Source organism: Panthera leo, chromosome A2, assembly GCF_018350215.1.
Source record: "Panthera leo isolate Ple1 chromosome A2, P.leo_Ple1_pat1.1, whole genome shotgun sequence".
NCBI lineage: Eukaryota > Metazoa > Chordata > Mammalia > Carnivora > Felidae > Panthera > Panthera leo.
The window spans coordinates 20,515,992-20,532,825 of NC_056680.1; the positions used below are offsets into that span (position 1 = coordinate 20,515,992).

Below are 16,834 nucleotides of genomic sequence, written 5' to 3' on the forward strand. Positions count from 1 at the left end.
GTTAAATGCTCTGACAAGTCCTGCAAGGATTGAGCTGGATTTATTTTGTTCATCAAGCGTTTCCCAAACTCTGGCAACCACAGCATGAGTTTCCTGCATAACCTCCACTATCAGCTCATGGGACTGTGCCCTCAGCATGTCCTTCGGGGGAGAAAGTGGCCTTATGTTGCCCAGTGGCTGTTCACACCACATTCTCTTCCCTGGACTGTGCTTCCCATCTTCAGGGTCATCAAGGTGATCACTCAGAACCCCATACCCTTCTTCTGGCCTGCTGTAGGGCCCTGCGGTCTGCTTTCTGCCAGCAGGTCCAGCCACCCCTGTGGGATCAGAAGCTAGTCTGGTGGGAAGGTGAGGGTGATAAATGGATGCTGGGCAACAGGCTGGAGAGGAAGAAGATGAGCCAGACACTCAGCCATGTTTCTCCCAACCGGCAGCTGCCAGCTCTTGGCCCTGACTGGCTCCGGTGGCCTCTAGCTCGAGGCTGCACAGGGCTGGGTGGGGTGGATAGAGGGGCTGTGCTGTCTCGGCTTGGGAGCTGCGGACGGGCTCCCCTCCCCAAGCCCAGGCCAGAGTTGGGTTACGAGCCCTGAGGGTCTCCTAATGAGTTCCACATGCAAGTGGATGCCTCGGAGAGGAAACGGGCAGGGGCTGGGGCAGGGGAGAGGGGCCTGAGGATTGGAAACATGTGTGGAGGAGGAGAAGGAGGATGGGGAGGACGACAGAGAGGTGGGGGAGAAGGAAGGGGAGCAGCAAGAGGAGGAGACTTTATTCTCAGAAGTCCTGGTGCCTACCTCTCACAAGGTTGACTGCCAGGCCCCCAAGTCCCTGTCAGAGGCCCCCCAGGCCACCAGTCTGCTGGGAGAGTGGTCAGAGGGACTTCAGAGGGCCTACTCCTCTTTACTTCAGGTGGAAAAAGCCCCAACCTCCTGGCCCTGCTTGGTGGGGGTTCTGAGCCATTAGGGGCAGGATAGAACCCGCTGGGTGGGAGGGGCCATGGGGGCATAAGGAAGCCCCTCCAGTGCCAGCCAGCCTGGCCAGCAGCAAAATACTCCTCCAGATCCAGCCCGGCTTCCCCTACTCCACTGGAGAGCCCTGGGTGCAGCAAGGCCACTGACTCGTCAACCCTGACTCCCACCTTTGCCCCTCTTGGCTAGTGGGTGGGCAGGGAGGCCTGGCATGTGGGTTGGCTGCCCTACCACCCCTCCCACTCATGTGGGCACCTGGACTGGCCTGGTAGCTGGAAACCTCATTAGGAAAAACAAAGGCTGTGCAGCAGCCATGTTGACATGTGGGGTGGGGGTGTCTGGTGAGAGAGACCCACAGTGGGTAAGGAGCAGAGTCTCAGGACCTTGTGGGGTACAACAGATCTCCCCCACCTCCCAGGAGTACCGGTTGAGCCCCAGGTTTCCAGCCAGCTGACCAAGGTGGAGCCTGGAGTGGGCCTTATAACCAGCTGGCCAGCCTGCAGGACTCTGATGCCAGGAGCCCAGCCCTTCAGCCCCTACCTCCAGCCCCCTCCCCAAGCCATGGACTGGAGCCCAGCAAGGACAAGGTCTGCTCTTAGAGCTTTGTGTGAATTGTCTCAGTGAGTCTTCCCAGCAGCCCTATGAGGTCACTCCTGCTCTTACCCTATGTCATGGAGGAAGAGGCTGAGGTACAGAGAGGTGCATACAGAGCATTCCTGGCATCAGAAATAGTGGGTGCAAAGGTCCTGCGGCTGGAATGTGCCTGGTGTGTCCAAGGAACAGCGAAGAGGCTGGTGTGGCTGGAGGGGCATGAGAGGAGGGTGGAGGGGGTGGCAAGAGATGGGGTAGGGGACAGGCAGGAATGAGTGGGGCCTTGTGGTCGTGGTGAGCACTGGGGCCTCTATTCACTGTCGGGGAGGCTGGGGAACCAACCACTGGAAGCAGTTGGGCAGGGATGGCATGAGCTATCTTACCAGCTCTCATTATTTATTGCTTTTTATTCTGACAGCTTAGTAGCCTCTGGCTGCTCTGCTGAGAAAAGATGGGGTGGGACAAGAGCGAAAGTGGGAGACCAGGGAGAAAAAGACCAGGCATCTCAGCAGGTTCTGGCTCCTTGTGGGTTTAGCTTTGGGATGGCATGAGTGGTAGGCAGGCCCAAACTTCTGGGGGAGGTTGACAGGACCCTCACCTGACCTGCACAAGCCTGAGGCTCCCATCTATAGGGGCCTATAGAGCTGAGGCAACCCCAGGCCAGAGACCTTATCCCCCAACAGACTTCAGGATACCTCTCAAAAGGCACGGGCATCCTTGTGGGGTTTCACAGATGTCTCTATCTCAACACACCCTAACTACCAGGGGAGCTAGACCCAACCCCAGGATCAGGGCAACCCCAAGAGCAAAGGTCAGCTTCCTGGTTCCGGCTAAGAAGTCCATGGAAGCAGCCCAGACAGGGGCTGGCCCAGCTCTCTGCCACAGAAAACACCTTCTGTTTCCAGTTAGCAGGCGCATGTTAGCTGCTGCCTGGAGGGTCTGGGAGGACTAACTACACCGCCTCCCTGGCTCCAGGTTTCAGAGGCTTCTGAGGAGCCAATCCAGGAGCAGTTGTCACGGGAGGAAGATTCTGGGGGTTGAGTTGGGAGTGGGGAGCAAAACCAGCATCTCCATTCCAACCTTGGGCAGGAGGGCATGTCTTTGGGGCGGATCTGGCTGCGGTCAGGATTTACGGGGCTCAGTGCAGAGGTGGGGTAGGGCATCATAGTTCTTCTGGGAGATCTAGATGGTTCTAGAGAGAGCTGCCAGGGGAGGGCAGGGGGCAGGGCAAAGGTCTGGAAGAGGCCAGTTAAGCAGAGCATCTGTGGGGTGCATGTGCCCTCAGCCAGGCTTGAGACCAGGAGAGTGACAAGGACTGGCTAAACATGGGCCCCCAGCGCTCAGGGACGTCCATGGCTCTGAAGGCAGTCTTGATTCCAAAGCTGAGTCCAGGCACCCAATGGGAGGAGAACGGAGATAGACTGGGGCTGATGTCAGGATGCGTGGCGGAGCGACACTGCCCAGCGTGGGTTCTGGCTCCTGCAGGCCAGCCTCCCACCTACTGGGCACCCACTTGTGCCTGAAGGAGAAGCTCAAGGCCGAGAAAGGGAAGCTTCGGCAGAACACGACTTCCCTCTCCTGCCCGGGTTCCTTATCCCAGTGCTCAGATTTCTCATCAGTGGTAGGTCAGAGGGTGGGGGGCTGGCATTCCTGAAGCAAGAAGCGCTCCTAAGGTGAAAGAGGCTCACCTAAAGTGAAAGCACTTCTTAGCTTTGCTTTATAAATAGGTCCTCGGGAGAGTGCACTGGCAGCTCCCAACCAAGGAGGGGCTGGCATGAAAGCTTCCTAATGGCTTTGCCCCAGGCTCTCTGGCCTGGCTCCAATCCTATCTTGAGCTCAGCTGGGCCCTCAGGGGTCGGGAGTCTGGGGCAAAGCTTCTAAAAGACTTCCCCGGGGTGGCCAAGTAAGTGACCCTAGGTTGCCAGGGCCTCCAGGCTGGGGTGAGCTGGAGCCCACCAGCCAATGGGACAAGGCCCCACGCCAGGTGCGGTGCTCACAGGAAGTGGAAGGACACCCAGGACACCGGGCCGCCAACAGCCTGCCACTGCTGCCTTGGCAAAGTTGTTCCCTCAGCAGCCTGGGGTGGGTGGGGTGGAGCAGGGGTGCTCAGTAAGAAGGCCCGGGGGGGATTTCTGGTCCCCTTAAATGGCCATACACCAATTAAGGCGGGAGCCATCAGGGGCCTATCTTGAGCAAATCATTTAGGAAAATGAGGTTAATGACAGGGAGCCAGGACAACAGGGCCCGTGTGAGTCACCATGCTCCCGCTCGCTCAGCGGGCTGGGTTTCCGGGATTCTGGGTAATCACAAACACCCACCCTGGAGCCTGTGCTGGCCCTGGTGGCAGCCTGGGTGATAGCAGAGAGGTGGCCTTAGAGTGCTGGCCTCCCTAGGTGGGGAGGGGCTGCCCTGAGTCCCCCTGCCTGCCCGCCCAAATCCCCGTTCACCACCAGGCATGCTCATGGCAGGGGCCGCAGGATCAGGAGTTCGTAACTGTAGCCGTCTAGAATTCCAGAGCCAGAGGGACCGTGGGACCATCAGCCCATTGACACATGGACCAACTTCCAGGAAAGGGGCCTGACCTGTCACAAGTGTCACCCCAGACTGGTGGTGGTGGGGGTCATACCAACAGTCACACACTGACCACACTCTCGCTCTGTGCCAGTCACTGCTCTGAGCGCCTCATGTGCCTGAATACATAGGCATATAATCTCAGAGAGAGTCTACAAACTTGGGAAACTCATTCAAGACCACGGAGCTAGCAGGTGGCAGAGCCGGCGTCTGGAGTTGGGAGTCAGCGACCCCTGACTCCATTGCTCGACCTCTCAGCAGCCTGCTTGCACACAGCCCGCCACCACGGAGAAATCGCGAATCTGTGGCAAGCAGATCCTGGGACAGAGGGACAAGGATGGTGCTGGGTGGTAGAATGGCAGAGTTTCTAGGTCAGGCTGGCTGGTGCCACTTGAGTCTCTGAAGGGACATGGTCAGAGCTCGTGGGGAGTGGAGACTCGGGAAAGAAAGGGTAGCAGGCTTGCCAGGGGTCAGGACAGGACTCAGCTGCTGCTGCTTTCTGGCTTGGTGGGCCGGCCCACCTGAGCTGCCCGCCGCAGTTTCTCTGGCAGAAGTACAGGTTCATCTTGAAACCCCAAGAATCTGGCAAAGGGTAGGTGGAGGGAATCACAATTTAAATCACCCATCACCAACACCTGTTCTTTTATTTCCCGTTAGGAAAATCAGGGCACGAGAGAAGGGGGTGGTGGGAATTGCCACTAGGATATACTTCTTTTTTTTTTAATTTTTTTTTTTAACGTTTATTTATTTTTGAGACAGAGAGAGAGCATGAACGGGGGGAGGGCCAGAGAGAGAGGGAGACACAGAATCCGAAGCAGGCTCCAGGCTCTGAGCTGTCAGCACAGAGCCCAACGTGGGGCTCGAACTCACGGACTGCGAGATCATGACCTGAGCTGAAGTCGGGCGCTTAACCGGCTGAGTCACCCGCCCCTAGGATATACTTCTTAACAAAAAACCCCTAACCTAATCTCACCTTCCTAGCAAAAAGAAAAAAAAAAAAAAAAGAGAGAGAGAGAGAGAGAGAGATGCCTGCAATTTGGATTTTGGGGGACTGTTATCAAAATCTACAACCAGAAAATATGGTCGCTGAGCTGAGGCACTTGCATTTCCAGAAGGCAGAAACACCAGTGGGGGCACTGGTAAGAGCCCCTACGATGGGGGAGCCGGCGGCAAGGGCTGGCAGGGAGACACCACCACAAGAAAGGCCCTGTCATGTGGCCCCCAACCTTGCCAAGCCACCTCAAGCCCACCTAGGCCTCACACTCCTCCCTTGCTTGCGAGGGTCCCCACGGCCAAACAGCCCAGTGTTGCCCAGCTCAGGGTCCTATAGCACCTTCATGGGCTGGGGGTGGGGGGACAGAGCACCCCAGAATCTCCCGTCCCGTCTTCCTCAGGAAAAATCTGGGCCCCTAGATCCTCACTGAGCAGTGAGGTCCCAACTCAGGCCCCACGTGAGCAATTTCAAGAAAGAACTCTTGGGGTTAGAACTTAGGCCCTTCATTGCTTTGCCTTGTGTGTGTGACACACTGACCCTCGGGCTTGGAGGAGGTGGGTTCTCTGTGGTGTTTCAAAGACCAGCGCAGCTCTCCAAGAACCTTCTTCCCCCACATTCCGGGTCTGGCTGGTGGCTCCATCAAGGCAGGTGTGTGAGTGTGCAGGAAACCCCTCAGGAGGGCCCTGCCTGGGCCACTCCAGAGAAGTCCTCTCAGACAGCCCATGGCTGCCTCAGTAGGGGAGAGCCCAGGCTGGGCTGCCTCAGAACCCGAGGACATCGGCCTATAAGGGGTGTGGTGAGGGGGGCTGATAAACTAGAGTGGGGCTTCCAGGGACAAACACTACACCATTGCCCCCAGGCCATTTCCCGAATCCCTAGCAGGCGCTCAATCTCCATTTTCCTCACAGAGAAAACTCAATCCTGGTGTAAACTGAAGGCAGGGAGATGGCAGCCTGGGCCCGGCCGGAGGGCAAGAGCTGCCATAGACCTGCCTGGAGACCTGGTTCCAGTCCTGCTGTCCCCAGTGAGAGGTACCATCTGTGTCTCTCGAGATGACCTCACCCTGAGATGGCTGCTCAAATCACCAGAGCTCCAACACAGACCTCCAGCTTCACGACTGGAAGCTACAACAGGACAGCCAGCATGGTGGGGACGGGACACATGGGAGGCCTTAGCAGATCCCTGGGGACCTTCAGAAGAGCCTGAGCCAGCAGCCTCCTCCCCACTTTCCCACTCACAGCTCATGGGGAGCGAGCCTCCCTTGTAAGCACCTGGAGGGGTGGTTACCACCACCACATAACACAAGAACCTGAGGCTCAGAGAGGTTATGTCGCCATGCGGAGGTTACACAGCTGGCTAAAGGCAGAATCTGTAGCCTGATCCTGGACTGCGGCTCTCTCTCCACACGGCCGGGGGAGGCAGCTTCCCCGTTCTCATCGTTTATCAGGGCTCAACACAGGCTGCCTCCTTGGCGGCCCAAGCTCCTAGGCATTCAGGCTCTGCTCCCACCTGGAAGCCGCAGAGGCTGGGAACCTCATTAGCTGCGTGGTACTAACAGCTCCCGAGAAGATCTAACACCCCCACCCCCCACCCCGGTCCCCCGGGGCAAGGCAGGTATGTTGAAGGATAAATACCTCCCTGGCTGGCTGGGTCCCAAGAAGCCAAATGCTGAAGGCATAGAAGACACCAAGACATATGGCAAACACTGCCTGGCTCTCCCTGCAGGGATGCAGAGGAAGGCACCTATGAGAACCCTCAGAAGTAAGTGGAAATGCAGGTGCCTGAGTCTTCCAGGATCCAATCGAGGAAGCCAGCTGGGGGCCCGGCCAGGGGAGGTGGATGTCATGCAGGGACTCTGGCTGTCCTTGCTCCCCCAATACCCTGAGCTCCAGAGGTAACCTGGCAGGGGCTCTCCGAAGTCACCGCTCTCATTCTCCCTTTATGGGCCCTGGGGATGGAGGCACTGATAAGGTCTCACTCAGAACAAGCCACTTTTATGAGAAGCTCAATAAAGTCCATTTTAATTTCAGATTCCTTCACCTTCGTGCATACAGAGGAGGAAGCCACCAGGCCCCAGTGAGCATGCGTGAGGCAGAAATCGAGGCCACTGCAAAGCTACCACCTCCCCGCCTCGAGTGCTTGTTCCTGGATAAACCTCAGATGGACCCACATTGGGCCTTTTGTCAGATTTAGAGAAAACTCCTGGCTCCCCACCCAATGTGTAGTCCATTGCTATGGGTGGGAAGAGCCAGTCATATGACAGAAGGTTGGACAAACCCCAGGAAGGGGACTCTTCTGGAGGGGGCAGGGAAGCTGCGATCTTAGGGCTCATTGGGACTCCGAGGTAGAGGTAGCAAACATTTCCGGGTGACTCCTTCACATTAAACCAAACACAGTACATTCTGCATGTGTTGGCCCTGCCCACAGGGGGCCGGCCTCCCACTGCCAGGTGGAGAGCCTCCAGGTGCAGACAGCAGGTGGAGGACAGAGATAGGGGCATAATCTCTGGGGCTCAGGGATGAATGTGATGCCCACAGAGCTGAATCCCTTTCATTTATTTACCCAAGTCCCACAGTACCAGTCCCCGGTCTGCCACCCCCCAAAATCGACCAAGCTCTTGATTCTCGCTCCCCTGATCACGGTGTTGTTCTCTGCATGATTAGCTGCTGGTTCTCCAGACACTGCTTCAGCTTGTCCTCCGTCAGTGTCAAGCGCTGCTCCAGGATGGAGACTGTCTGCAAAAGAAATGGTGGTCAGGCTTCAGGGTTGCCCTAGGGACCCCCCCCAGCCATTCCTGCTCAGCTGCTCGGCCTGCTGTCCTGTCAGGTCCCTGGCTCTGGTGGCGACTTGGACCGCTCTTGCCTTCATGTCTCTTCCTCGCTCTGGATGGCTGTTCTCTGATGTCTGCAGGCAGGGGGAGGACACAGCGAGGGAAGGTCGGCAGCAGGTCCCACAGCCCTGGGTCAGAATCCCTGGCCCTGGTGGTCTGGCACTTAGATTGGGGTCTGGAACAGAACCACTTCCTCATTTGGGCCAGGTTTCTGTCCACAACCAACTGGAGACCATCACCCATCTCCATTCCAAAGGTAAGAAAACGACACCCCCAAATGAAGGCACCAAATTAGGGTCCTGCCTACACCTCAGGCTCTTCACCTCTATACCTGGAGGGACTTCCCAGACTGGGAGGTGAGTGACTGAGCGACCCCGAGCCTAGGAGGGCCTCTGCCTGTCCAAGTCCAGTGAGGACCATTGCAGGAATATGCCACCTGGGAATTTGGCCCTAACTCCACTTCCAAGCCCCCCTTTTCCTCTGTAATGGAAGGATAACGCCAAGCTCACAGGAGTCCTGGACACTATGGGTTTTGACTCAGGATGGCACCCAGCCATCACTTCTTAGCTTGACCCATGTTGGCAATGACTTCCGAAGGCTGAGCCTTTGCTCCCTGGCCTCTCCTGCACACCCAGCACGACCTAGCTGTCTAGCCTGCTCATGCCCCCAGCTGCTGGGGCTGCATGCGCCTTATGGGCCAGGGCCAGGGTTGCAGATGTGGCTGCAAAAAACCTGCCCACCTCCTCTGGCTTTGGACAGAGTGCTGGCAGAGGGGCAGGTGCTATCTGGGAGCCGGTGTACTCCCGAGCCTGCCCACCGGTCACACGGCCAACCCCAGCCATCGCCCACCCTGACCCATGCTGGCCACTATGGCTGAGCTCACATTCCCCCCATCGAGAGCTGGGTGAGGGCCTGTGCGTGTCAGGCCCGCACCTGGCACTGGGTGAGTCTGCTGTGAGCAAGGCAGGCTCGGTTCCTGTGTGGTGCCACCTACAGCCAGCAGAAAGGCTCAGATTAAGAAACAATACTTTCTATTAATTTTACCCATTTGTCTGTGGGCTTTCCCAAGAGGTTTTGCCACCTTCCCTGAGGCTCCATGGAGGCTGTGGGCCTTGGTCCAGTGAAAAGGAAACTTTCCCTTCATACATTTAATAAAACATTGAAACATTCTGGGAGGGAGTTTCCCCTCTAAGGCTGCTATAAATTCTCACAGCATCCCGCATGGACGTCAGCCGCTCACGGAGGCTGCTCCTCCTGGCGGCTGGCCCTTTCTAACTGAGCTGGCCTGGGCTGTAAGGGCTCTGAAAAGGTGCACTGCACCCTGAGAGGCAGGGCTGAGCTGAAAGAGAGTCACACTCCCCCTGTGCTGGCCAGAAGCCGTCGAGGGGTCTGTACCTCGTAAAAGTGGAGGCGGAAACAGCCCCTGGCTGGCCCAGAGCAGCATTCCTGGAAGTTTCCATAGGCTGCTGCAAAGCTTGTGCCGAGCCAAGCTCCAAAATCATTCTTCATCCAGACTTTTTCCGATGGTCCCGGACTCCAGGCCACAGTGGGGGAGCCCGCCTGCTTTTCCTCTTTGCGCACCCCCTCCCTGCCCCTTTAAACTTTTCACAGGGACCGAATTTTCAAGTGTGGAGGCAGCGGGTGCTGGGCCAATGTCAATACCGGGGGTGCCACGCATTTCATGAGGCCTCCACTTAGTTCCATGGGGGAGCCCATACTTTAGCTCGGTAGAAATAGGGCCATTTCTCAATATTACATTTCTTTGAACATAAATGCACACACCTTTTTCATATCCAGCCCCCTGAAAGGAGGGTGCCAGCCCAATTTTGGGCCCTTCCTGGGGGAGCTTTGAGAGGGTGCTTTGTGGCATGTTGTAGACAAAAAGGCTTTCACAAGTCCACTACTCCTCAAACCTGCAGCTCCTTCCTCTCCCTGACGTTCTCCCACTTCCCCCCTTTTCTAGCTGAGAAAGACTCGGGAAGAGTCATCATCTCTATCTTTTCTCTCTACTTCCTGTCTCCCCTGTGCCCCCGGCATACTCTGCCAAGATGCTGGGTGGCAGCCACCATCCAGGGATGAAGTCTACCAGGCTCTTCCAGATCACATTTAATCCCACCCAACCCCCGTCTGAGCCAGAAGGATGGGCCAGGGACAGGACAATTTTTTGGATTTCTGTATGTTAGAATGTTGTCTTGGTGTTCTCTGCTCCACAAGTTTTCTTGAATAATCCTACTCTAATAAAACATGAGACTTCATCTTCATGGAAAATGGTGTCTCTCATGATAAAGTAAAACCTAGAAATCCCAACGTCTAGTTTTGCTGATGTGCCTTCCCTCCACCATGGGAAGAGTCTCCACAGCAATGGAAAGGTTGCCAGTGGGGCTTCTGAGGAGCAGAGGTCAAACACGCTCAGGGCTGGAGGCACAGACAGCAGGAGGGCAGGTGGGCCACCTGTAGGGACAGTCCAGGCCACCACGGTGTCACCATGCTTCCCAGCTGCTGGGGCCTGTGGGAGGGAGGAAGGGAAAGCATCTGGGACAGTGTGTGGGTGGGCGAGGGTATCCCCAGCAAGGGCTGGTTCCGGGACATATCACTTGGCCTTGTTCGCAGTGTGACCTCACCTGCTGGTTCAGAACAACATGCCCGCCTGCACCAAGTGTCAGGCACACAGCAAGCCTCAGTAAACACGTGCTGCCTCAGTGTCCAGAGGGCAGAGGCCATAGCTCGTTTCTCCCGCTGTCCAGGGCCACGCCAAGCAGGCTGCTCGCCCTGCTCTGTGCGCCGGGTCCTTCCACACGGTGTCTGTAGTGTGGCATGCCTGTCCCAGAGGCGGGGGGAGCACTACCGAGGCAAACAGCTCCGCAGTCTTCCTGACAGCCCCCCACTCCCGCCAACCTTCTCACCCTCCTTTCACTCAGGCCAAATGACAGCTGGCCTCACAAGCAGCCCCTGGGCCCTCATGGCCCCTCACCTTTCTCTGTCCAGAGGAGCAGGGGGTGAGGGAAAGTCCCCAAGGAGGTACAGGCTGGTTCTGGTGGCAAATGGCAATGAGAGAAGCAGCCCTGCTTGACCTGGGCATCTGTGGACCTCTGTCTTCTCAGCAGGGCAAAGGAAATGTGGAGAAAGGGCTGAGGAGGCCAGCGTTCTGGCTGCTAGGCAGACCTGTCTGGGTAAGGTGACCCATCTCCCAGGACTCCTGCATGGTGGAGTCCAAACTCCTCCAGAAAGGTCCCTCCTGCCTGCTGACCTTGGAGAAACCAGGCAACTCATTCCCTCTCCTTGGCCCTTGTGCCATCCGGGCAGCTTACTCTAGAGTCCCCTCCATAATTGAGGTGTGGAGCCCAGACTCCAGGGGAGACTGGTGGGAGGACCCGGGACAGGCCCTAGGGGCTCATCCTGATGCTTCTTGACACACTCTGCTCCAGGGGCTGCTCTCGGCAGCTCATGTTCACGGAGCGCTCGTGATCCTGCCGAGCCCTCTTCCACAATCCTTCAGCGTGGGAGCCCTCCACATGCCCATTTTTCAGATGAGGAAATCCATGCACAGTGATATTAAGCAACTTTCCTAGAGTCACACAGCTTATAAATGACAAACCAGGCCATGACCCACAGCGGCCTGGCTTCAGAGTTTGGGCGAAGGCACCGGGAGCTGCACCTTCGCTTTGTCCCCATCAAGCACGTATAAGGTGAGGCCTGGACTAATTCCTCCCCACTTGCTCCAGCCATGCCTGAGGGCTACTGGCTACATAACCCCGGGAGGCCTGTGTGTCCCCCACCCAGTGCCCAAGCTCGAGCAGCCCGAGGAGGAACTCGTGGATCTCTGTTCTTACCCAGCAACAGTCACCTTCTGTCCTGTCCAGGCCACCTGGACACCTGGCTCCAGATTAAATGAGCAGAAGTAGTAAAAAGGGACACCCCCCCCAGAGTCACCTAGCAGTCCCCTCACACCATCAGGCCACACTCAGAGACAGTTCCTAGGCCTCAGATGCCTCCAATCCCCTATAAAGCAGTCTCTTACCTCACTTAACATTTAGGTTTGGAATTATCATAAAAGTCACGATTTTGAGCTACAAAAATATTATAGGGTTAAAGGGGACATCCCAACAAGAACCCTTTAATAGACTCACGATGAGAAAGTACCCAAACGCCTGAATTTTAGACACTCTCTTTCACTGGAGTGCGGTGTCACTCAGCATAAGTGAGCAGTTCCCAAACACGCTGTGGGACTTGCCCTGGTCACTGCTGGGTGTCCCACCCCTCACAAGACTGGGCTCAACTAAGTAAGGCACCTCTCTCCCTGAACCATGGGGACAGGAAGCAGAATTCAGACCCCACACCTGGACACTGTCACCCTCGCCCAACGCTGTCCACTTCCAAGGTCACGGCATTCACCTGCCAGCCATGGGGAAGCCTCATGGGACAAAGTCATAGCAGACTCAGAAATTTCATCTTCAAAGTCACCCCTGTCAGAGGGTCACTTGGGGGCTTGTTTCTGAACCACCTTCTGCTGCTGTTACCAGCAATTTCCAGAAAGCCACAGCCCTTGTCATGGGAAACAGTACCCTTAAAAACATTCCTGTTCGCTGTTGAACATACTCTGTTGTATCTTTAGACCGAGGCTTGGTGTACTTGGCCTGCTGTCTATTTTGGTAAGTAAGGTTTTACTGTCACGCCCATTTGTTTATGTTGTCTACGGCTGCTTTCTGGCTATGATGGCAGGTTGAATAATTGTGACAAGAGACCCTATGGCCCACAAAACCAGATATTTACCAACCCTTGCCTCAGACTGTCTTCACTCACTCATCCTCACTGAGCACCCTTGTGTTGGCCCGTGTCACCCAGGGTGACAACGGTGCACACAGACTCGGCTAGGCCTGCAGGGTGCACACCAGTTTGCAGAGGCAAGTACCAAGCAGTCGTACAGACCAGCAGGGTGTGCTGGGAAGAACAGAAGGGTGTGGCCTGGGGAAGTGGGCCCGGGAATGGAGCGGTGAGCAAAGGCTAAGGAAGAGTTCACCAGGCAAGTGGGGCAAGAAGGCGCTGGGGCCAAAGGATCACAGAGCACGGAGCCCCGAGGTGGCAGGGAAGGTAACGAGCAGAGGGATGGATCAAAGGAGGCATGTCTGAGGGAGTGAGGAAGGGCCTTGTGGAGGCAAGAGATGGGGCCGGGGCCTTCTGGCCATGCTAGGCGGCGGCTTTGCCTTCAGCCTCAGAGCAGAGGACAGGGCTGGTGGTCCTGGGCCGAGTGGGGAGCAGACCCTTCTGGCCGCCACAGGGGGATGCTGCGCACATGGCTGTGGTTAGGTGTGTTGGAGGCCCAACCAGATACCAACGAAGTATGAACCCCCACCACGTGGGGGTAAGTCAGAGGCAGATGGGAGAAGGGACCATTCCCTGAGGCCCCAAACATAGGACAGAACACAGGACAGGGGCAGAGAATGGGCTCCAGACAGGATGGGTTAAGTGTGAGGGCCCTCCCCCTCTGAGTGGGCTGGGCAGGAGGCCTGAGCCAGTAACAGGGCTATTTTGCATTCTGACACTATGGTCCCTGCTGGGGGCAGAGTGGGGGGGGGGAAGAGGTAGGGAGAGCAGAGGAACAAGCCCCTGGACACCAGACAGAATCTGGGGCAGGATGATACCAGTGACACTGCTGAAGCCCACTGGAAAGTAGCCTAGCCCCTCAGTGAGTGACAAGGAAGGGACAGCCAACGCAGGGAACCTGTCAGGGAGAGTGCTGGAGGCACAGCGGACCAAAACCAAGAGCATGAGTGAGGCCGGCTCAGGCTGGGGGTGGGGCAGCATTCCCAGCCTGACTTGGCTGCCTGAGCTCTCCAGAGGAATATCCTCTGGGAGAGGCTGAACAAGGGCATCTTATTCAAATCCTCATCTTCCTGCCTAGGGGAGAACAGATGCTGTGATCTGTCCCCTGTCAAGGCAACATTAACAGGGCAAGTGGCTTCTCTCACTCACAGTTCAAGATGTATAAGACGGTTCATGTAACACCCTGAAGGGCCTTCTGAGTGGGGTCTAAAAATAACCGATTTTAAAGCGACAGGCTTGTTTTTTTAGTCCCCTAGGAACTGTAGTGATGCCCAAAGAAGTTGCACCAAAATGCCAGTCTTCAGCCACACGTCTGGCACCCAGGGCCCCCAGCTCCAAGCGGGAGACGACACAACACGAGGGTCATCTAGACAGCCATCGTGGCTCTGGACCTCGCTGCCTTGGATATTTTTTCCCTAATGGCATCAAAGTATCAGATGCCTGCCCATGGCTGCAGGGCTCTGGGAGCTGGAAGAGTTGAGCCCAGCTCCCACACTGGCCCCCTGCCCACCGATGGCCCAAACTGGCCAGTCCAGGTGCCCCGCGTGGGGCAGAGCCTGGGGGCATGTATCTCCACTGACTTTTGAGGTGCCCAAGGGGAGAGCCTCCACTCCTGATGTGTGACAGGGACTTAGGCATCTGAAGAGTGTTGCCAGAGGCCAAAGAGCATCTACAGGGCCTCTGCCTGACTGTGCTGCCTGAGAGGGCTGGGAGCCATGATGCTCCCACGGGCTCTGTGCGGGCGTCACATGGAGGCGGCGAGAGTCCAGTGCTCCCTGAGAGCATAATCCCCACCCTTGGAAGTAGAAGTGGTGCAACAAAGCAGAAGAAGGGCTGCTCTGCCACCCAGCGCGTGGAGGCCCCGCTCCCTTCATGGAGCTCTTCATGCTCCTCTCATGGCCGCTCTCTCCCTGCCAGCTCCATCACGCTTTCCCTGGGCTTCGTGGGCTTTTCCTTTGTCCCTTCTTTCTCCAGTGGACTGACTACTTCCCAGCCCCCCACTTCCTATGGTATGACCTCCCCTTCTTTCAGCCCTGCTGGCCTCTTTTTTCTCCCCAGACTGGTTTCCTCTTGAGGCAGGCTTGTCCTGCATTTTTTTTCCTCAGCTCTTTCCCCTAGTCCTCATTTCTACCTCCTTTCTTTTTGTTTTAGTTTTTAAAAAATGTTTTATTTATTTTTGAGAGAGAAAGAGAGAGACGGAGTATGAGCAGGGGAGGGGCAGAGAGAGAGGGAGACACAGAATCTGAAGCAGGCTCCAGGCTCCGAGCCGTCAGCACAGAGCCCGATGTGGGGCTCAAACCCACGAACTGTGAGATCATGACCTGAGCCAAAGTCAGATGCTTAACCGACCGAGCCACCCAGGTGCCCCTCTACCTCCTTTTTAGGTCTCTTTTTCATCCCCTTTACACTTGTGTTTGGAGAGAAGGCAAGAAGAAAAGGAGTAGGATATGTTCAGAGAGTTAGCTCCAAGTGAAGCCCAGGCCCCTGACATGGCTCACCTACTCTGGGGCTGATATACCTGGGAAGAAGAGCTCTGACTCTGACTGGGGCCTGGGAGGCCTCTGTGAGGAGACAACAACCCGAGACAGGCTAAAGGAAATGTGTTCCAAACACAAGGTATAGTAGGTGCAAAGGCCCTGAGGCACAGAAGAATATGGCATTGTTGAGGAGGTGAGTGCTGTTGGTTTGGAGTGGTTGAACAGGGAAGAGAGTGTGGTGGCCACAAGGAAGGTGGAGGAGGGACCCTAGGGCCCTTGGCCAAAAAGGGACAGGGACAGGGAAGCCTCCACCCTGACACTGCCTTATCACATTCACAGGTCTGAGCAAGTACAGTCAGGAAGATGGGGCTCCTGCATGCCTGTGGTCAGTTTTCAGAGCTGGTTCTAGAGTGAGTCTGGGAGAAGAGGCTCAGCCCGGGAACTGACTACGGCCACCAGGTGCCACAGTCGGAGGTGAAACAGAAGGGGGTGAACTGGCACTTCAGAACACCAAGGGCAGACCTCGTGAGCCAGGGGCCTTCCAGCAGCTGCTCCTCCTCCCAGAGCACTGCTGCTACTACGACCTTTGCTAAAAGTGTCTCTCCTGTACAGCCCACGTGCAAATGTAGCAGGAAGACTGGAGCCATAACTTCCACAAAGACCTGAGGGGCCACAGCACACCAACAGGGCCCTCCTGACAACCTCATCCACCCCCACACATTTGTCAGGTCTGCCACATGCAGCAGACAAGAGACCGGCTCGGAGGGGCTTCCAGGCCCTGGCGTGGCCGCAGCACTGGTCCTGTCTGGGCTGGCTTTTGGGGAAGCTGCTCGACCATGACTGACAGTGAGTAACATTTTGGAGGAAAGGAGAAAGACAGAAGGTAACCAGCCAGCCTTTCTGTGTGCATTTCTCAGATATTTGGCCAGTTCCTTCTGGAATGCTGCTGCACGTGCAGACCTCGCTCCAGGCCTCCCCGCAGCACTCCCCACCCCATCCGGCTCCGGTGCAGCCCTTCTATCCCAGGGCCCCCGACCCCAGCCAGGGAACTTCTCCATGTCCACTTTCTGCTCTGAGCAGGGAACTTCTCCATGTCCACTTTCTGCTCTGAGCAGGGAACTTCTCCATGTCCACTTTCTGCTCTGAGCAGAGCCCTAGCCCTCTTAGGTGGTTTCTATGGTCAGAATCCCCTCCTGGGCCTCCCTGGAACATGGCCCAGAGGTGGACAGGGTGGCTGGGCCAGAGAGCAAACATCCAGCCACAGGCGCCCTCGAGCTCTCTGCCAGGCTGGGGGCACTGCAGCGAGGAGAACTAAAATGGGCAGCAGTGTAGCAGGAAGCTGGGACACTGGGCCACCCGTGTCTGAAGGGGGCCTGGGGGGCAGCGAGGCGAGAGGGTTAAGCAATTGGGGTGGGGGTTGCTGCCCAAGCAGGCGTGCGGCAGGGCTGCAGCGTGGGGGGAAAGTCAGGCAGAGAGACGTCAAGTATGCGGGGCCAAGTATGTGGGGCCGGGAGAGGGCGGTGGGGTTGGTGAGCACAGCAGGGCGCCAGAGCAGGGGGGCACCACAGGAAGGGCTGATGGCGTG

At 56.7% G+C, this 16,834-nt stretch overlaps 1 protein-coding gene across 5 annotated transcripts in view; it reads right to left on the reverse strand.

Moving 5' to 3' along the window:
• Window positions 1-7,097: 7,097 nt before the first annotated feature.
• POC1A (POC1 centriolar protein A) overlaps window positions 7,098-16,834 on the reverse strand; it is a 101,367-nt gene continuing 91,630 nt past the window's right edge. For 4 of the 5 annotated variants that reach the window (XM_042929567.1, XM_042929566.1, XM_042929568.1 and 1 more), the window contains one exon: window positions 7,099-7,856. In XM_042929567.1, the coding sequence (XP_042785501.1) occupies window positions 7,758-7,856 (99 nt within the window). In that variant the 3' untranslated portion in view covers window positions 7,099-7,757. Of the gene's footprint in view, window positions 7,857-16,834 lie in introns of all 5 variants that reach the window. The other variant, XM_042929570.1, reaches the window with a different exon arrangement.